This window comes from Pseudonaja textilis, chromosome 7 (assembly GCF_049901715.1).
Source record: "Pseudonaja textilis isolate UNSWEBS1 chromosome 7, rPseTex1.2, whole genome shotgun sequence".
In the NCBI taxonomy this organism is placed as follows: Eukaryota; Metazoa; Chordata; class Lepidosauria; order Squamata; family Elapidae; genus Pseudonaja; species Pseudonaja textilis.
Window position 1 is genome coordinate 30287860 of NC_141996.1, and position 22049 is coordinate 30309908.

The 22049-nt window shown below is 34.5% G+C and overlaps 1 protein-coding gene across 1 annotated transcript in view; it reads right to left on the minus strand.

The window, feature by feature from the left end:
• Positions 1 to 22049, minus strand: part of ABI3BP (ABI family member 3 binding protein) — a 138596-nt gene that overhangs the window by 80539 nt on the left and 36008 nt on the right. The window contains exons 4-10 of the mRNA XM_087937347.1: positions 17044 to 17176; positions 14627 to 14808; positions 12466 to 12518; positions 5214 to 5262; positions 4125 to 4202; positions 3479 to 3571; positions 1428 to 1505 (exon numbers count right to left, since the gene is read on the minus strand). Of these exons, the coding sequence (XP_087793473.1) occupies positions 1428 to 1505; positions 3479 to 3571; positions 4125 to 4202; positions 5214 to 5262; positions 12466 to 12518; positions 14627 to 14808; positions 17044 to 17176 (666 nt within the window). The remainder of the gene's footprint in view (positions 1 to 1427; positions 1506 to 3478; positions 3572 to 4124; positions 4203 to 5213; positions 5263 to 12465; positions 12519 to 14626; positions 14809 to 17043; positions 17177 to 22049) is intronic.

A 22049-nucleotide genomic window follows, 5' to 3' on the forward strand; every position in this document is an offset into this window, starting at 1 on the left:
GTGGATGGATGGATGGATAGATGGATAGAGGAGGGATGCAGGGAGGGAGGGAGGGAGGGAGGGAGGGAGAGAGAGAGAGAGAGAGAGAGAGAGAGAGAGAGAGAAACTATTAGCTTAAACTAAATTTAACTTTATCAGTAAACTAAATTCAGGGGTGGGATTCAAATTTTTAACAATTGGTTCTATGGGTGTGGCTTAGGTGGTGGGTGTGGCTTGGTGGTCATGTGACTTGGTGGACATGGCTTGGTGGTCATGTTATTGGCTGGGTATGGCCAACTCAATATCACTCACATCAAGGCACGCATCTCCTCGTCTGACCTCTCATGACTATGGGGATGCAGCAACAGTTGTAACTGTGAAAAATGGTCATAGGTCACTTTTTTCAGTGCCATTGTAACTTTGAATGGTCACTCCACACAAACAAGGTATCAGCAAAGGAGGGGAAAAAAACTCCAGAGACATTCCTGAGACAGGAAGTCTAGTCCTGCCAAGAATGTAATAAGGGTTAACAGAAAGGCAGTTTCTGTAAGCAACACCAGAATGTTTTCTTCCTGCCTTCCTTACAGGATTAGGCAGGAACAACAACTGGTTCTCCGAACTGCTTAGAATGTTAACAACTGGTTCTAGCGAATAGGTGCGAACTGGTAGAATCTCACCCTGGCTAAATTATATCTTCTTCCTAAGAAGGACATGAACTCCTTTTAATAAAATACATTAGATTATACCTGAGCTTAGAAGCAGTTATGGACCTACTTAGTACTTGGAGAGACTATCACCAAAAGTATTTCCTGGTTTGTAAACTAGACTAAGAAACTGATAAGATTTCAAAAGCACTGGCAAACTATTTTATTGCTGTTGCCAAGAATTAACAATTATGTCCAATGTAGCTATCAAATGTTAAGCTTGATTCCAATCATACTTACTTATTTGTAAAGTGTGCAGCACTGTAAGAACATGAGAAAAATGAACTGCTAAAAAAGAATCTAAATTCTGAACCTGCACTCTGCTAGAAAGTCAGGTGTGATATAAAATACTATATATGGCTTTAAAAGCACAGGTTCAGTAATGCCTGAGCAATGGGTCTGGGTGAATACTATTTCTGACATATGTCCAGCAGTCTTCCCTAATGGACAAAAGGGGCCTTCCATCCATGGATTATATGCTCTTCTCATATATCTTTAACTGCTATTTCCTGAATTAAAACTTCACAAAACTGCACAAAACACATTAATGTATATTCACTGGTTCTCTAGAAGTCACTGAATAAAATAAGCAATAAAAATCAGGAAAATGTATGTCTCTCAATATATTTTTCCAAATAATGTGAGATGTGATTAATGTAAAGTAATATTAGCTCAGTATAAACAATTAAATAAAAGTTCTTGTCAAATAACTATATAGAAACAAAGAAAGAACAAAATAATCACCAATCTGGGATTGTGGGGCAATTTCTTTGACTTCTGATGTGTTTGATTTTGGGATCCATTCTTGAGTTTTGTTCTTAGCTGCATAAAGCAAAAATGCAATCCCTTTTAGTTTAAAAGGAAATATATATTGCCTATATCTGCAATTAAGGTTGACTACTTTTAGTCAGGCCGTCTGAATCAGTATACATTGATTAATTACTGCTTAAATTGCTAAAGCTATATTTTGGTTTTCCATATGTACAATCTAAATAAAAGTGCATGAATCTTTATTTTCAACTTTCCTTAATATAAATACACCATATTGTCTGAAAGTCTATTATTTTAAATACAAATTTCCTAGGTAATAATTTTATTTTATATTTCAGAGGTTTTTCTACATAAATTTTCTGATACAAGATTTAAAAAATTAAAATGTGTTTAAATGCAAATCTATCTTTTTCCAAATATATATAGGAAATGTTTTCTTTGTGGACATAATAGAAAATAGAAAGACAAATGATAACTAACTCTACCATCTACTACCATCTATGGTCTGGTTGAAATTGTTTATTTATTATGCTACATATTGCTGAATCTATCAGGATAACAATATCCATAGTAATTGAACTAAACAGCAAATAAATAATATATCTAAACAAATTATAGTAATTTGAGAGAAACATTATGCCAAATAAACTGTTACACAAAACTATATCAAAATTTTCTGTACATTTCCATTCTTGTTAGGTATTTTTTTAAAGTCTACACTGATCCCTAAATATAATGATAGGGATACAATTGAATTAGCTTCTGAAGCACATCATGACTTAAGCAATTAATTTTAGCATATTTATCACAAACAAAAATTGAGCAAATAGACTTTGGAACTTTTACAGGTAATAATTAGAAACATTCAGTTCATAGGATTCTTAAATGGAAAAAGTCACTAGTCGCAAATAACTTGGAACATGAGAAACAACTATAAACTGCACTCAGTTGGACTTTATCTACAAAGCCTCACTTTTAAAGTCCTCATTAAATAACAATTTGTACTGACTGTAGGTCAATTGATTCTGGAATTATAGCAGAATTTAGTCTTCTCACTTATTGTCATAATATCATTCTAAATAAAGAGTAATGAAACAAGGCTATATATAGTTAGATTTTTATCTTTATCCTTTTTTCCTTCCAGCCAATATCTCAACGACTGCCTGCACAAGTTCCAGCAATATTTTTGCCAAGTTTTTCAGAAGTGGTTTGCCATACCTCCTTCCTAGGGGTGGAAGAAAGTGATGGGCACAGTTCTGTCTTCTGCCTTAGTTCAGCATAAATTGTGACTAGTTAAACAGGTAAATAAGTAAGTAAGTAAAAAAAAGGTGGCCTTTTGGTAGATGAGTTGTGATGACCCAGGATGGGATACAAAATAAGCAGTCACAAAAACAGGGGAAGCCCTTTTTTTCCCCTTCACTTTGCTTCCAGGCTCAAAATATCCTTGACTGGAGACAAAAAACTCCCACACAAGAAGGAGGAAATGCCATTTAAATTATAAAGAGTAAAAAACAACACAAACGAGGCAAGATAAGGGCTTGAAGACATCCACAGATATCAGAACACACACTGGGAAGGATGCCAAACTCAGAAGAACAATAAACTAGAGATATTTCCACGCTTTGTTTCTAGCACTTGCCCGTATGCACGTCCATCCTTTTATCCAGTTATCACATCTGCAGCCTATTGAAAGGATCAAGGCCATCTCCTCCCCAGTAGACCACGTCTCTCCATTATCCTCTCCTCCCTGCATGCCCTAGGATGGAGAGGGGATGGCCTGGGTCCTTCTCTGACTGGCCAGTCAGCCTCTGCCGTTCCCCAGCCTCCTCCACAATTTCCGTATCCACATTTCCACTCCCTGTTGGCTGTTCCTCCTCTCCCTCAGAGTCAGTCTCCACCAGGGGCATGACATGAGTATACATCCAACAGCTTGTCTGCTATTTCACATCATGGCCATGGTTAAACATATGACACTCCTATGTGAATGAGAGAAAAATTCTATTCACCCAAGGTTTTCTACTTACCTACACTTTGTTTTGGTTTTTCAAATATATCCAACCCTGAGGAAGATGGAGGTTTCTGTTTTGTTGCATTGAAATCAGGAACAATAAGGTGCACTACACATACAGATAAATGAATCAGTTAATCGGTTAGAAGCATTTCTAAGATTCCAGTTATGTAGAGAATAAAATCAGTAGTAGAAAGAATCAGTTGGCAGAGTAGAGGTAGAAAAAGGATTATAGCTTCATCTTATAAGTATAGAAAATTATGTGTTTATTTTTCAATAATTGCCAGTAATAGGCATCCTTTACCATCCCAGAGAGATGTTATATAATTACAATACACCAGCTTTTTAAAACCCTTTTACTTCTTTTCTGAATATGTATAGTAGAATACCAAGACAAAATGTTGATATTGTTCAAGTGATAATGCTAACAAAATAAAGCATTATGTTACCAACAAAGTTGGCACTACCAAAGACTGAAAAGTTTAACTGTGTACTTTAAATTTCTTTATCATAAAAAGTCCATTAGCTTGTACTCCAAATGCACTACAAGCTAATAAGAATTGGTTTAGCTATTATATCCATTTAGACTCAGAGCCTCCCACAAATAAGTTGTGAAAGTAAGTCACAGAATGTTTATAAAAAATAATGACCATCTTAATTACCTAATATTGGTCCTGATAAAGGAGAATTTCCTTTATGTAGAATTTCAGACTGTGTCCGATGTGTAATATTTTGAAGAACTGTGGAAGTAATAAGAATGAAACTGTTAGAAATTGTTTTGATATAATAAATCTGACATGTTTTGATATAATAAATCTGACATTCAGAATCTTTCATATCTGGTTGATACGAAAGATTCTGAATGGTTCTTATAAACTGCATTTTTATTAAATTATACATATTTTTGTTATTTATGAAACACAATATTTAGTATTATGTAACATTATATAATGAAAATGTGGATTTGAAGGTGAAAAACTACCAAAGAAACTTTGGAAACTCCAGATAGGATACTAAAAATTCAAGGTGATGATTTTATTTAAAAATCATCTTTTTCTTTTCTTTTTATTTTATTTGGCAGATACAAGAGTGCACTAATTATTGATTAACATCAGATCTCTGAATTCCTGATATAATGACCATATGCAAAATTATAGTAGATATCACCATTTACTACCTTCCAAACCTTTCAAAAGCTGTATACCAATTTTGCTAAGTAGAAGATAGTGTAGGGTGTGTGTATTTGGTTGGGAAAGAAACATACTAAATCAGAACTTATAAAATGATACTCGTATGTTTTTAATAACCTACTTGATACAGAGAACAGCACCTTGTGAATGATCAAAGTAAATATATTGATATCAGTAAAGTTTTATTTGCAAAAAGCTTGTGATAGTTATTCTGCATAACCTTCCTTGATTCATTCCTGTCCACAAGGCTACATAAGGAGGGATTCTGCTTTGCTGCCAAACCATTGTATGTGTTGTGGGGTAAACTCAATCCAGGTTTTGTTTAATTTTCTGCAAGGATGACAAGCTCTGCTATATAACCTGACTAATGCAAGATTTCTCTCACTGAGGGGAATTGTCTGAGACAATTGAATTTGCTGAAAGAGTTGATATTTTAGAATATTTCCAGCGTACTTAAGTTAAGCAGATGTATTTTTTCTCCAATTGCATATAAGCAACACATCTTTTTTCATGCACATTCTTTCTGTTCTATAAATATAAGCACACAAAATACTACATTACCTTGTTTGATTACTTTAACTGGAACAAAAGTTTTTGAATCTGGTATAAACTGAAGAAAAGTAAAAAAAAATAGATACATGAAATACCTGTATATATATTTAAAGACACAAATATTGTTCTTTCCTTCTAAAATTTATTTTTCTCAATGGTGCCTATAACTTTCATATGCACAGCAAGTACATCAGATCACAATTGAATTAAAAATGTTTTGTTTATTTCATAGTAAATGATTTATGAAGTATTTTAAGCATGTCATGAATATCCATTCCAGTGGCTGAATGAACCAGAGAATTAAAATGGTGGAACAATATTGTAATTTAAGCACTAAAACTGTTTCCAAACTTTTAAAGATTCTTAGAGGCTTAGTCAGAATGTTCATTTGAAAAGAAACCCACATATATTCCCCTCACAATCCTATAGTAGAAAAAATATTTTTCATTGTTTTTGTCCAGTGCTGATAATCCAAAGAAGTGTTGTCTGGGGAATTCTGGGAATTGAAATCCACACATCATAACATTGTAAAGGTTGAGAAAAACTACTTTCTCTTCTTGAATGGCTAATTTATATTGTGGATGGAGCTCTACCCCCATATGTGCAGTTTGGAATTTTTACCACCCTTTAAAGAGGCCCCAGAAACAAAACTTTCAGTGTGTACTCCATAGTTAAACATCACCTCATGTTTTAATCTAATGAATGAAAGCTTTTTTTGGATCCATTCCTTCAACATCCAAATTTTAATTTTTTGGCCTACATTAAACTGATACTGTATGAACAAAAAAATCCTTTAAAGACTAACTTAATTAGTTATGCCATGATATTTTATACCCAAAATGAAAATCCATCACAAGTAAAGATACGGCCTTTAAAATTCATTTTTTCATGATATGTCAGGAACAATCAATATATTTTGAGAAAAATGCAATGGAAGATAAAAATAATTAATTCCATTTTTAAAAAATTGTCATTGCAATCCTATTAATAAGTACTCATAAAATTCTTACAATATATATCATTCGCATACACTAAGGCAAGGTCATTTTAGCTATTTATTGAATAAGTCAAGTTTAAACCTGAATTAATCTTACATTGAAATAAAATAATGTCTTGATCAAACTGATTGATTACAGGTGAACTGTTTCACTTAACAATTCCTCTATCCCTGCTCTCTCTAATAATTAAATGAATGAGCAGGTTGTTAAGTGGAGCACAGAGTGCCTCAGAAGTGGGGGAAACCACCCCCTGTTCACCTGCCTCAAGTCTCCCAAGGTCTCTTCCATCCCTTGATATCCCATGCTTTGCTTCCCATCCTTGCAGAGGTGGTATTCAGCAGGTTGAGAACCAGCAAATCCCACCTCTGACTGGAGATTTTGCAGTATCCTTCACCTGCCACGCTCACCAAGCCAGCCCATAGAACCGGTAATAATTTTTTTTGAATCCCACCACTGCATTCTTGGGTCCCCACAGCCGCTTGGGTCTCCAACTACTCCCTTCATAATCAGTCACTTATCTTCTGAAGATCTACAGAACTCAGGAAGTTAGGGTAGTAAAGGAGGACAGGATGCTCCTTTGATGGACCACATGGCAAAATCCCACAAGCGAAATCTGACAGCAACTACAAAGGGCTAGGTTACATTAGTCATAGAGTTGAAGCAGCATCCAGGAGTGCTTAGAAAAAGATGGCTGCTTGTGAGATTGTGCCTTGTGGCCATTGAAGAAACCTGTTCTCCTTCCCTCCCTGAGGTCCAGAGAAGTTAATTGAGCAATTGGTGACTGAGGTGAGGAAGACTATGTGGAATCCAGCAGGATGGCAAAAGCGGCAAAGTGCCTTTAGGGACCCAATGGTGCAGGATGTGAGGGAGACATAGGTGAGGGATTGCGCTGCAGTGTCTCTGCGGTTGGTCACAAGAACAAATGATCATGGGAGTGCTGTGGCAGCTGTAACTTGAAATCGAGTTATAAATAGCTTTGTGGAATGGAGGGTCTGTTGTAACTTCCAATGATTGCTAACTCGATTTATAAATCGAGAAGTACTTGTCCCCCCCACTTGATCTGCAAATACTTAGCAAACATTAATGGAATACTGAAATGAGTAAGTAATAATCTGGGAACAAGCCAAATTCTGGATTAAGACAGGGAATATATTAACAAAGCCAGAATATATAAGCAAACTGCAATTTTCAGGTGTCATTTGCTAACAAAAATAAATTATTGTATAATGCTTGAAATGAATGGTCAAAATATTCTAAGCCTCAAACAAAAAAAAATCTTTGATAAGACATTATGTATAAATTAGATCATTAAGTGAAGGTAACAATAGATCTACAGTTAAATTTATTGACAAAATTGACAACAAAGAAACCAGATGCAGTCAATTCTATTTGACTCAAATGTGTCAAATATAAAATTGATGTGCTTTTAACCAAAACATGTAGCACATTGATACTGTATAAAACTACTATAGTAGAATATAATATAGAAGGTGATGAGCCAGGACTGGGGACATTAGATGCGAATGCCCAGCCCAGTTTAAATTTCATTGTGTAATTCTGAACCAGCCAAAATTTCTCATTACAACCTCATTACAGCCTTTTTATTGCATAGATAAAAAGAAGATAAAAAGACTTCCATGAAAGCATTTTCTGAATTTTAGGGAAAGGTAAACATAATATTACAATAACACCCCCTCTTTCCTCTGTTTCAAAATAAAACAAAAACAAATTTTCTTCTGAATATTTTTCAAGAAATTATGATCTCAATATATTTTCCAGATTAAATAGTGGACAATGCTGTTAGTTAAAACTGGAACACAGAAATTTTGCTGGAAAAAAAATTTAATATGACACCTGAAAATATAAGTCAGTATCACTAAATTTTAAAATTATTTGACAATGGCAAGATATATTAGAAATTTGAATAGTTCTTCTTTTTTCTAAAATTCTCTTTAAATATAACAGTTGGGAGAAATTCCAGCTCCTCCTTGTTTGAAAAATGTAGTCATATGTAATTTACACAAAACAATTTCTTTGCATAAGTCAGCTGCAAATTGCTTTTTTTAGTTTAGTTTAGTTTAGTTTAATCACATTTCTTGCCAAAGCAGCTAGTTAAGACAATTTAAAGCATGTTTGAAAATACTGAACTTTTCTTAGATGACATGGTAAAATATTCACTGATTCCCAAACTACAGTACATGTTTGTAGCAAAGTCTGTCAACATTATATAGTATAAATAAATCATACTCGATTGATGATCAATTCTCAAATAAAATATAGCCAGTTATCACACATAAAGAATATGTTAGGCAAGAGTGTATGTAAAAGTAATTTAAAAAGTCAAGATGGTGCAAAATATGTAAAAAAAGGAATAGACTTCAATTCTGCAGACACAGATATCATCTTGATCTCTTTAGCTCCTGAGGACATCTCTTGTTATACAAAACATTGTTAAATAAAACAAAATAAACTATTTTATTTTCATAGAACAAATCTGGACATTTTACAAAGGACATTTTACAAAATAATCCACTATAACAGGATGGTGAAAGAGAAAGAAAGTAAAAGGAAATATATATTCCAAGTTCTGTTTTTGATTTCTGGTATGCAACTGTACAATTCCTAATGATACAAAGAAAGCAAAATTGCAAAGCTCCTTTGGACCATTCCAAAGTCTCAGCGTTCTGACAAGTTCTAAAGCTTTGCCTACTTAATTTTTAAACTTAACTTCTCTTTTATATTAAGCTAGTTGGGGGTGGGGATATTTTTTGTACCTTTTCCATAATATTATATATGTAATATTATAATTGTGATGACCAGGAGTGTAACACAAACATAACAAAATTCAAAACGTAAAAAAATGTCCTTTAATGCCTCCAATTTGGCCCCACTGTTCAATAATTCTCAGTTGGAGACAAAACTTATGCAAAAATAGTCTTCAAAAGAAAGCAATGCAGTCTGAACTTAATGAGCAGATAGAGGTGAAATAAAAAACCAAAACAAACTACAATGAAAGAAATTCCATAACGGACCAGGATAAGTAATTACCAGCTTCAAGGAGATAATAAGGCACAGTCTGTTGGAAGGACACCAACCAAGATAACTTCAGATCAAAATAAAACATGCTTTGCTTCTGGCAACGATGTGTTTTAACCATTCCTCTTATATACTATTCTCCCCAGCTGCAACCAATGAGGGGATCATGTCCGCTTCCTCTCTCGTAAGCCAAGTTGTTTCCTTCTCCATTCCTCCTTACATGTCCTAGGATGAAGAGGGGATGGGCCTGGTTCTTCCCCTGACTGCCCAGCTGGCCTCTGCCCTTCCCCAACCTCCGGAGCCACACCTCCACTCCCTGTCGGCTGTTCCTCCTCTCCCTCAGAGTCCGACTCTAACAAGGGCATGACAATAATATACCTTTTGAAGAAAATTGGTCTAATAAAATATTTCATGTTAACTGTGTTTACAGGTAATCTTCAAGTTACAGCAGTTCATTTGGTGACTGTTCAAAGTTACAACAGCATTGAAAAAAGTGACCTATGACCTATTTCCACACTTATGACTGTTGTAGTGCCTTGAGGTCATGTGATCAAAATTCAGACACTTGGCAACTGGTTCATATTTATGATTGTTGCAATATCCTGACAAGCAAAGCCAATGGGGAAGCCAGATTTACTTAACAATTATGCCACTAACTGCAATGATTCACTTAACAACTGGGGCAAGAAAGGTAAAGTGGGGCAAAATTTATTTAACAAATGTCTCCCTTAACAACATAAATTTGGGGCTCATTTGCGATCATAAGTTGAGGACTACCTGTATTAAGTCTTTTTACATTTGCAATAATGTTGCAATACAGAATATTTATAATCTATCTTTAGTTATTCTTGTAATATTGCTACTCTATGCAATAAAAGGAGAAAAAGAACAAATGAACTAATTCTCTCATTCTCTGGTCCCAAGAATCCCATCTTCAATAGCCTTGCCTTTTTTTTTCATAGAACATTATTGTAGAAAAATACTGCTTGAATCTATGCAGGGGTGGGATCCGACAGGGTTAACTACCGGTTAGGTGATTTATGATGTGCTTTCCTGCATGCTGCATGCGTGCCTGTAAATCGTCATCAGCTTGCTTCCTGGACCACTGAGCAGCGCTGCATGCAAAGAAGCAGCGTTTGAAAAAGCACTTTTTTTTCCTGCTTTTTCAACTGCAGCTGTGCCTTGCACAGCAGCTGAGGGTGAAAAAGCAGGAAATAATGGTCAGGTAAGAGCCCGGGCAGGTGGGTGGGCCAAAACAGCAGCAGACATAGAACCGGTTCTAGGTCTGCTGCTCTTCAGAGCTACTGGTTCTACAGAACTGGACAGAACTGGTAGAATCCCACCCCTGAATCTATGCTATTCAAGAATTCTTAACTGCATAAAGAGTTTTCACAATTACAAAAAGTCATCTATCAACACATATTTTTCATGGAACAAAAACTGAATGACAGCTAAGGGAGAATGAAAATAGCGTGCTTATTCTTGCTCCTTTCTCTGCAAGTAGAAGCAACACCCACTGATAACAACTAAAAAGGGTTCATGATCTTACATATGAAATATTTGGCATAGAGGGGAAGAAAGATTTAAACATAGATGCAATTTTCAGAGATCAGTGTTCTAATTTAAATATGAGGTGCTGGACTGTAGAAATATACTATGTTTAAATTCAAGGTGGATTGCTAATATATTCTCTAACATACTAGAATGATGTGGGGGTTTATTGGTTTCTGTCCTGATCTTTTCTGTGAGTGGGTTGACTGGCCATATACATTTTCTTAATAAACAAATTAAATAGAATGTAGTAGATGTAAATTAACTATCCTGTAAATTAACTAAGATGTTATAAATTAAACAAATCATTATACTACAATCAGATTCAGCTTCTGATGTCAACAAGATGATGATGATGCAGGGCAGGAAATTTCCTTAAACTCTAGAAAAAAGAAAGAAGGAAAGAAGGAGTGGGGGTGGGGAGGGGAGAGAAGAAAATCCATATAGTAGTCATCAAGGTATCTAAATAAATGGAACAGTTGGAATTTCCAATTTAGGAGATTTTACATAGATTCATATTGTTTATGATGTGATCTTGCCTCCTTGAGAAGATGCCAATGACCATAACTGAGCCATATATCTATTTGGCCTGTTTAAAAACAACTTCCACTTATCTGGAAATCATATGTTGGAAACAACTCACCAATCTCAGATCTGTGTTCCTGTGTTCAATCTTCCTGTTTTGTTCCTTAACTCGTGGCTCCTTGACGTGGGTCAGCTGACTAATTTTTCTGGGACTTGATTCCTGGACTGTTGTGGATCACATTTCCTTCTCTGTCATGGCTATGCTCCACTTCCCTGAAACTGTGCTCTCCTATGTTTTGATTTGGGACTAAATTCTAAACTATATCTTCCAAGGCATATATGTGTCTGCATAGCCAACAGTGTAGTTGCTTTTGTAATTAACTGGAATACTATTGGACAATGAACCACTTGTAAATAAAGTTGGTGTGTTTGTTCAGCCTGAATCAGGACACTGAAGAGTCAGACATTTCCAAGGTGGTACTTTCAACGATCTCCAACAGCATTAAATACATAGTAATCTAAAAGTAAATGTTGAAGTGTATGAGCAGAAATGGAGATGCTTATAGTTTAATACTGCCTGCATGTCTGCATCTTAAAATATTGTAATGGTGTTGCTTATTTATGATAAAAATTAAAATAAGTATGTTAAAAAAGTAATTTTTGGTGAATTATATAGATACTAGACTGCGCTCAGAAAAATAAAAATAAGCAAAGGAAAATATCATCTTATACATATCAAAGATAAAATAATTATAATCCAAGTATTTCAGCTCTAAAAATCTTCTTGAATAATACACATAATCAAAAATATATTTAATATAAAATACAAACAAGACAATTAAATCCAACTTATCTTCACCTTGATCTATAACTGGATGAAATATAGTTCTGATGTGAGAAGTGAGTAGCATTATTAGACAGGTTTTAATAGCAGTATTTTCATATATTATTACATTTTACATGGAAAAGGAAAAAAATTTAGAGTCATATGTGATATATAGTACAGGTAGAACTTGAGGTGTGACTGTTCATTTAACAACCATTTGAAGTCATTTAACATTTATCCCAAATTTCAACCATAATGGGCAGGCAATTTACCTGCATAGAAAATATGCTAATTTATAAAGATAAAAATAATTGTCATTTCATACCTGTCTATGGATTTTGTAGTTGTTCTGGAGTTCTCCATTTTCTTTGTTTTTACCTGACATAAATAAATATAGATATATAGATATATATGTAAAAACCCTCCTCTAGTCATATAAAGATACATAAATACACTATTTTTTTAATTCCAAATGTAATGTGATTTCTTACTACTTCCCATTGTTTATACCACAGTTAATGATAATTTTAATGAATGTATTGCTCTGTTCCTCAAACTGTTTAAACTCCAGCTGATTTCTGCAGTTAAGTCAGTGATCTAACTAAGCTGGATGATATTTATGAGTAAGTACTCATATTTTACTTCTTTATTACATTTATAGCCCATCATTCCCCTAAAGATAATGCTATAAGCATATACAAATAGTAACTAGTTCAAAAATTAAAATAATAAAAAACACACAAATATATATATATATATATATATATATAAAATAAAACTAATGTCAATTGCATATCAAATAAGTTGCCAAAAGCTATTGACATAAAAATGGCTGTCCTATACTCCTATAGCGGTATATTTCAAAATCTAGGCTCAGTCATTGTAAGATCTTCTTTATCTTGCTGAAAATATTCCTGGTATTAGCAAAATGGAAAGTACTTCAGAAAGATTGTACTTTGAATAGGGCAATATGAAAAAAAAAATCCAAAACTTCAAGTGGACTTGGCCTAGGTTTTATTCAGTTTTATAGGCCATAACTAGCACCTATACATATACATGCTCAGAAACAGGCTATTATTAACTGAAGAAGCAAGAAGATGTTTGTGATGACCTGGGGCATGGCACAAAAATTACAAAGTCACCAAAGTAGATAAATTCCCTTTAATGCCTCCAACTTGGCCGCCAATGTCCAATTATCCTCAACGGGAGATCAAACTCTTCCAAAAACAGTCTACAGAGGGAAGAAATGCAGTCCAAACCCAAAATACAGATAAAGTAGAAATAAAAAAACCAACACAAACCATGCTGAAGTAATTAACATGACAGACCAGAATAATAACTTGCAGACTTCCAAAAGATAACGAGACACATACAGTTGGGAGGATGCCAAAACCCAGATAAGCCTTGACAAACATAAGGCATGCTTGCTTCCAGCAACTTTGCCATGTGCAGTTTGCCCTTTTAAACAGTGTTCCCAGCTACAGCCCATGAAGGAGATCAGGGTCCTTTCCTCCCCTGTAAATCACATTGCTCCCTTATCCAGTCCTCCCTGCGTGCCCTAGGATGAAGAGGGGCTGGGCCTGGGTCTTCCTCTGAATGCCTAGCTGGCCTGTGTCATTCCCCAGTTTCCTCCACAGCCACCGGAGCCACACTCCCTGTAAGCTGTTCCACCTCTCCTTCAGAATCAGATTCCAACTGGGGCATGACAATGTTTCTCTTTCATGCTTTCAAAATCAATTGCCTGGGTTCATCTAAGCTAAAACATTTAACAATTTTCAAAGTCAGTCCTTTCAATAGCATTTTATATTAACCTAAAACATGGGATGTAACAAGATTTTACATAAACAGGAATGGTCATAATTGACATAATAGGCTTAGTTATACTAATGAATCCTTTATATATTCCACTAATTTAACTTTAGTTCTTTTTTTGTTTGTTTCATTAGACAGTTTATTTTTTGAAGTACTCTAGGAAAGATCAGAAGTAGTTGGGTTTATGAATACATCCTGTGATAGGAGAAAATTAGAACAGAATGGATACTCTTAGGTGACACAAACCAGACTGGAATGGGAAGGACAAAAAATAAAATAAAATCCAAGGGTACTTCATTCAGTTTTGCTAAAGGCCTGGGAAAAGGGCAAGCTTTTCATAGCCTTTCTTACAATAGCAGGGTCATGGCCATACAAATCATGGGGTAATTTCAATCTAGAAGGCACAGTTCAGGTTGCTTAATTTAAAGAATCTAGAGCATGCAAACTATGCCATATAGAATTGGACAGGCAGATACTATGAAGATAGTTTATCTAGTTTGGGTGTTATTCATGTCTGGTTATGTTATGTAGTTATGTTCCTCTTTTAAATTGCATGTTCTTTTAAAAATTATTATCCATGTACATTCTCTTTGGAATCAGACAGGTTAAAATCCAATCAATAACTAAACTGCTTTTTAAGCAGTGAAAGGTTGAAACCCTTATAAATTACTTACCAGATATAATCACTTTGTGAACGAAATTCTTACTCCAGATCCCATCATCTGTATTGTCTTTCACTCCAAATTCATAAATAGTGTTGGGTTTCAAATTATCCACCACTGTTTCTGTAGTTGGACAAAGCTGTAGGATCCATTTCTTATTCTTGTCCTTTTCTCTGTAGCGCACTGTATAAAATCTAGTCAATAACAATGTAAACTTTCAGACTGAAGAAAATGAAGGACATTGTGTGCATCTTTGCTAAAAGCAAAATACAAATTTATTGTGTATTGTCACAAACTTTGTGGGTTTTTTTTACTTCACACATTCTTGAATTGAGGGAATTGTGGAAAAAGGAACCTGAGATGGTGATATTTGAGATATTAGACAGAGTAATTTCATTGTCTAAATTGAGTTAAGTGTCTTGAATCAGTTCAATCCAACTATCCAGACTCAGGCAAATCTGACCAGTGTTCCCTCATACAGTTTTCTTAGCAACCATGCTAAATTAGCTGACCTACATTATGTTATATGGCAGAGGTCTCCAAACTTTTCAGTCTGAGGGGAACATTGGACATTTTGCAAATATTCAAGGGTCTTGAAAAATTATTTTATAAATAAATGAACAAAAATTTAATGGAATGGTATTATTTTGCTCAATATGATATGGTTCACAACAACAGCAAAAAAAGATATGGAACAGCTACAAAGAAGCAACAGTGTGCTTGTTTGGACAAATGATATTTTAAAAATGTCACATGATCTTTATAACTTTAATTTACACAAATTTCACAAATTTATGGAAAAAGAGAATGTAGTACAGCTCACTTCTCACCACCCTCACAGGCAAAGGAAGTAATCCTTCAGCTGGCTTCTTCTTCCTCATCTGGTCAGCCCTGAGCTAGTTTGGATAGCACAGGGAGGGAACAATCCAAGGGATCCAATGATCCCCAGTGACAAAAGAGCAACCTTCCAGCTGACTTAAAGCTGGCAAAAATTTTAAAAGGGAAGATGCTTCTCCTTCCTTGTCCAGCAGTCCTCCAGCTGGCTCATAACCCGTCCCACTGAACAAATCAAGAGATCCTACCTTCCTTTCTAAACAGTGATGAATACATCCCTACTTTCTTTCTCTGTGTTGTTTGGAAAGGATTAAAGTACAGTACATGGGAGAAGCTGGCAGGCCACAGGGAATCTTCCATAGGGCTAGTTGGAGAACCTTACTCTGTATAAATAAGAGGTATTTTTTCATTTTATTGTAAATATCTTTGCAAATACAGAAGCTTTTAAATGTTCCATTAAAACACAATCTACTTTTCTCATCTGCCAGTGTTATGACTGTATAATGTATAATCTGTGTAATTTAATAACAGAACTTCTTTTTTGCAAACATAATTTTAGGAACTTGCCTGTGGCATAGAAACATTTCTTCATAAATTATGACAATTCCGATTTAATCTAGTAGTTTTTATTTAATCCCAACATGATAAAATTCATTTGCAAAGCATCATAGAATGTATGTGAACAAATATGTTGAAATAGCACTTTATCTACATCAGCATACAAACAGCAGCCTAATTAGCAACTTTTATAGAGGCCACATGATAAATTCTTGGCTGATTTATTGTCAGTTGTGGGTTTGTTATGTGAATGACTCTCAAATTACAGTGCCATTACATTATTCTTTTATTTTAAATACATATATCATATTCATTAGAACAGATTAGATTCTCTAAAAAAAAATTTCCCAACTACTTTGGTTTTACTGTTTGTGATTTGTTTTACTTCACTTATAATCACTTTTTATCATTATTATCTTTTTAATTCATTTCACTTCTGTTGACATTCTTCATCCATTCATCCATCCATAATGGTAATAAAGATATGACTCTGTTTACAAGTATATTCAATTTACATCAAAGATAGCTGAATAATATCATTTCTAATTGTACAGAGCACCAGGGATTATAGGACTGAATGATACTGTGGATATATGAGGTCTAGGTAAAACATAATAAATGTAATTCAGAAAAGGATAATAGTGAAATAGTTTCACTTAGTTGTTTCATTATATAAATAGTGTATGGTTACAGTGGTTTACATGAGTCTCTTATTATTCTATTCCCTTTCAATAAGTTGAGAGGTTGGGCTGAGAGGATGGGACTGTCCAAAGTTACCTAGTGAGTTTTTGTGGTTGAGGATGGACAAGAAGCTGGTTCTGCATAGTCTGAAATCTTAACCAAAACACACTATCTTTTACTCTGAGAAAAGTTGCTTAGAGTAAAGACACTTTTACCTTCACAAAAAGAAACATAGCAAGAATTTAATTATTATAGTGCAAGTCTATTCCAACAGTAATTTCATGAATATAACACATTTTTGCATATAAAACAGATGCATTATGGAAAAACATTATAGTATCAACCCATTCCATTACCTGTCATTTGGACAGTTGTTCATCGTGGTCCAATCATGCTTTGGATTGACTAATATGCCCCAGGAGAGGAAGACAGATGTTGGAGTTAAAGTACCTATTACCAGCTGAAGGGGTTTGGGTGTCTTTGTTTTACCTATGTAAGAAATATAAAATTGCATTTTGTTATATCTTTCTCTCCCCTCCCTTCTATCTCTTTCTCTGTCTGTCTGTCTGTCTATCTATCTATCTATCTATCTATCTATCTATCTATCTATCTATCTATCTATCTATCTATCATATTGTATATCAGAAGGCTTCTAAATTTATCATATAAAATTTATATGGTCTGTAGACTATGAACCATTAGAATATAACATCCCTCTTTTCATTATTGCTAAAATTAAATATTGATGAGAAAAGTTTAAATCCATAGTTGATGAGCTATTTTCAATTTAGAATCACTTAATTTTAAGTGATTGGGAAGATTACATCTCTTATATTTTAAAATGATACAGTCAAGGGCAGATATTTATTCCCAAAATGTCTATAGTAGAACCTCATGATAATCAAAACCAGATAACATTGTTTATTCTACATATTCAATTACTCACAATTATTTCCCTACAGAACTTTTTGGGCAATAATTTTCCATCTATATTCCAACATATAAGAAGTAATGTAATGCTTCCTCTGCCAAGTCACTTTCTATCTACAATCATCCAAAGATCATCCACAGGTACATACAATAGTTTACAGCAGAAACTTTTGTGTATATATTACTCCCCATTGCCAACAATCATACTGTTCTCATGGAAAAAGATCCTTCAATCATGTTATAACATGACTTCCTTAGGAAATGACATGCAATTATCCACTAAAACTTGAAGAATATAAATTGGAACTTGAATGTTGCAGCTACCCAATTCACATGCCCAATCTTTATTCTTAATCCAAGTTATTCATGAAAAAGTTGAACAAAGTTCCAATTCTTTTAAAAAAACCACTTAGATTGTCTGCACAAATTCATCAGATAAGGAAACCCATCTCTTGTAAGCAAGTACCACAGTCACAAGAGAGCACATTATTTACATGTTTCTATTCACAAGGGAAAGTGTGGTGGGAATAAGTCTGTCATTTCAAAATCTCTGAGCAGAAGCATTCTTCCAAGCAAAAAAAATTGTCCATACTTAGCACTTTCACAAGCAAGTTGGTTTACTATTGATATGAGTCTTGTATATCAATAGTTGTATACTCGATAGATTTTTTTTCTATTGAGAAAGAACCCCACTCTGAGTCAAGGGTGTCCAGAGAATATAATTAAAAAACCCAAGATGGTGGCAGTGATAGTACACTTGAAACTCTGCCTATTTTTCATTTTCACGTGTGTCCTACACACAGTGAACATAAAAGCAAACAAGACTTTGATTGTAGTATCTTTGCTGCCACTTTGCTGCTGATACTCTTTTTATGAGTGGATAATTAAGGCAGTACTCAGGGATGCTGAATCTGTATTAGGTGAACTAGGCTGTCACGTAAGTACCAATTTGAGTATATTAGTGCCAAATTTTAGGAGAAAAAATAATTTATACTTTTTCATAAGTAATTTCATGATGGAAGTTTTAAGTTGCTAGTAGCTAATTTGGGGTTGCAATTGTTTATATTTTAGGAGAATTGAAGAAACTAATGAAACTCTAAAAATACATAATCATAGGCATATAGCGAATTGCACATTCAATTGAGTTTTAACATTTCTCCCTCTGTATCAGATTTCTCCACTTTAATTTCTAACTCATTCTTCCTTCATACCTTTAAATATGTCTTTGTGTATGCATACACATATGCTAAATTCTCATCTCCAAATGTCCCTTTCTTAATTCCTTGAATACTGCTTAGTTTTATGATCACTCTCTAACAAATTTGTCCGTCTTTTAACAAAAACAAAATGAGATTTCTATTCCTTGGGTTTTGAGTAGAATATGTATAAATTTCATAAGATTTGGGGTTGAGTTGTAAGTAGTGCTAAAAGGCATACTGAGTTTTTGTTATTGTTTAAAGATATGTAGTGGTTTTATTTCCATGAAGCATTTCCCAGACATATTGGTTTATAGCTTCTATTTTGTTCCACAAAACTCAGACAAACTGAAAAAAAGTGAAATGTTTGTGCTACTTTTTGTGTCTACTAAATAAATATTATCCATTAATTAGAGTCACGTGAGTTGCTCATGGAAAGAGGCCAATACCTGGCAATGCTGGCCAGAGATTAGCATCAGTAAAACTGAAAGGGAACTTCTTATTTTAGTCCTCATGGTTCAGGAAGAAATGTCTGTACAGACATACTTAGACAACTAGGGACAGCTTGCAAAGTAATCAGTGAATCTTGGAAAGGATGTAGTTGCTTTAACAGTTTGTAGAGCAGTGCTTGATTTTAGCTAGCACAATTTACAAAGCATCTGTTTTAAATAACAGAACAGAATAAGAGAGTTGGACCTTGGAGCTCTTGCAGTCCAACCCCCTTGCTCAGGCAGGGTACCATACACCATTTTGGACAAATGGTAGTCCAATATCTTTTTAAAAACTTTCAGTGCTGAAGCACCCCAACTTTTGGAGGGAGCCATTCCACTGATTGATTGATTGTTCTAACTATCAGGAAATTTTTTCCTTGGTTCTAGATTGGTTCTCTTCTTGATTCATTTCCATCCATTGCTTCTTGTTCTGCCTTCAGGTGCTTTGGACAATAGATTGATCTCCTCTTCTTAGCAATAGAAATAGCACTTAGACTTATATACCACTACACCCCTCTCTAAGTGGTTTACAGAGTCAGCCTATTGCCCCCAACAATATGGCTCCTCATTTTATTGACCTTGGAAGGATGGAAGGCTCAGTCAACCTTCAGCTGGTGAGAATCGAACTGCTGGCAGTCAGCAGGATGAACCTACAATACTGCATTCTAACCACTGCGTCACCAAGGCTCTTAGATATCAGAAGATTGCTCTCATGTCACTTTGAGTCCTTCTTTTCATTAAACTAAATATACTCAATTCCTGCAATCATTCTTCTGATGTTTTAGCCTCCAGTTGCCTAATCATTTTGTTTATTAAGCTAAAATGTTTTAGCTTAATATAGAAGCCTATTATCTTCATGGAAATCAGGATAGTCTCTTTTTTTCCCACCAAGTCACCTTTTGCTGTATTTGTTTGTTTGTTTTAATTTGCCTGACTAGATTTTTTTAAGCAGAATATTATTTTGGAATCTTTATGATTCCCTCTATGGTACATATCCTTCATTTTCAGGTTAGAATTCTCTACTTTTTTTCTTTTTCTGAATCTTGTTTAGATTCAAAAACAAAGAGAGACTTCCGCCTTGCACATTCAAAAAAGTAGTTTCATATATAATATTCCTTCTTCCTTCTTCCTTCCTATTTTCTTTTATGAGACAACAAATGCTGTGATTTACTTAAATACTATATGTTTATATACCAAATACATGGGTGTAATTTAGGGGTACTTTTTGACTATCAGCTTTTGCTTGAGGAGTGGGTTGCAGCTGTGATCAGGAAGCCTTCTGCACAGATACAGCTTGTTTGCCAGTTGTGCTCATTCCTAATGGAACACCCTCCCCAAGCAGTAGTTATCTGATGGTTAAACTATTGCAATGAACTCTACAGGCGGCTACCCTTAAGCGTGTGGTAGAAGCAATAATTGGCAAGCCTTGCTAGGTCATTGTAATATCTCTGCAGCATGAGTACACTGGTTACCAGTTGGATTCCAGGTGACCTATAAACTCTAAATGTCATAACAAATAGCTAGCTGGAGAACTGTCTCTTTCCCACAGTAACTGCCCACCGTTTGTTTGTTTCTGAGAAGGCTGGCTTCTCAGACACAGGAGAGAAGCTTTCTCTGCCTTTTGGAACAATATTCTCCTGATGACCCACATGACTCTACTTTGCCAAAATTGCTGCAAGTTTAATCAATGAATGGCTTCTGGAAATTATGAGGAAATTGAACAAGCTTTTTTTTTTTTTGCATAGGTTTACTAAATGGATTTGGTTTTTATTGCTGGAGTTATTTTGTATTTATTATATTGTTTTTGTAAACAGCAAAAGTTAGACCTTTCAAAATCAATAAATACAATTCATGTCAGTGAACTTGTCTCATCTTCTTATGGCTCCATATGCAGGCAACATGCTAATTAAAGATTGGCAGTAGCCTTCCATCACATCATTGAACTGGCAGGTAAACAGAGTTTTCAAATGTGTTTTTTCCCTAAAAAACAGATAATTGACCATCTTGTCATATCTCCAGATTTTCTCCCTTCTTTTCAACAGCTAAGGTAAAGAAGCACCTTTCTTTCATCTTTTCCAGTTGCTCTGAGTGCAGCTTCATTGATCTTCCTATACAAAAGCCAGGGTTGGTTTTTTGTTTTTTGTTTTGTATTTTTTGCTCTTGGCATAAATAGCAAACATAGAGAATTAGAATAGTAGCATATTGGCAGCTCCATGGAAGATAGCACTCAGTAGTGCAGGCACTTACAGCAACATGAAACCTCTGCAGAAATATGGAATTGTTCTGCAGTTTGTCAGAGCTGAATGTCTTCCATTATCATACATGTGAATAATTGTGTCAATTATTTCTCACTGTTTATGAGCCTAAGTGAAAACATGGGCTAATTTATCTCTAAATTAATAGCAGAAAATATTATTACTCAGATTTGTGAAACAACAGAGCAAACAATCTTCTGGATGCATGTCATATATCAATAGAATCATTCTTCTTTTAGTCTCCTTCCACTATTTCATTACATCATAAGAAAAAGCAAGAAGCTAACACAGGTTTGATTTTATGAACATGAACAATATGTAATTCTTCAAGATATTGCTGAATTTGCTAACATTGGTTTCTTCTTAAAAACAAGTTGAATAGGTTGGTTCATGTCTTGAAATTGTACATATATTTTATTATATAATATATGTATATTTATTATTTTTTTATTTATCAAATTTATATTTCGCTTAACTCTAACTTGTTCAA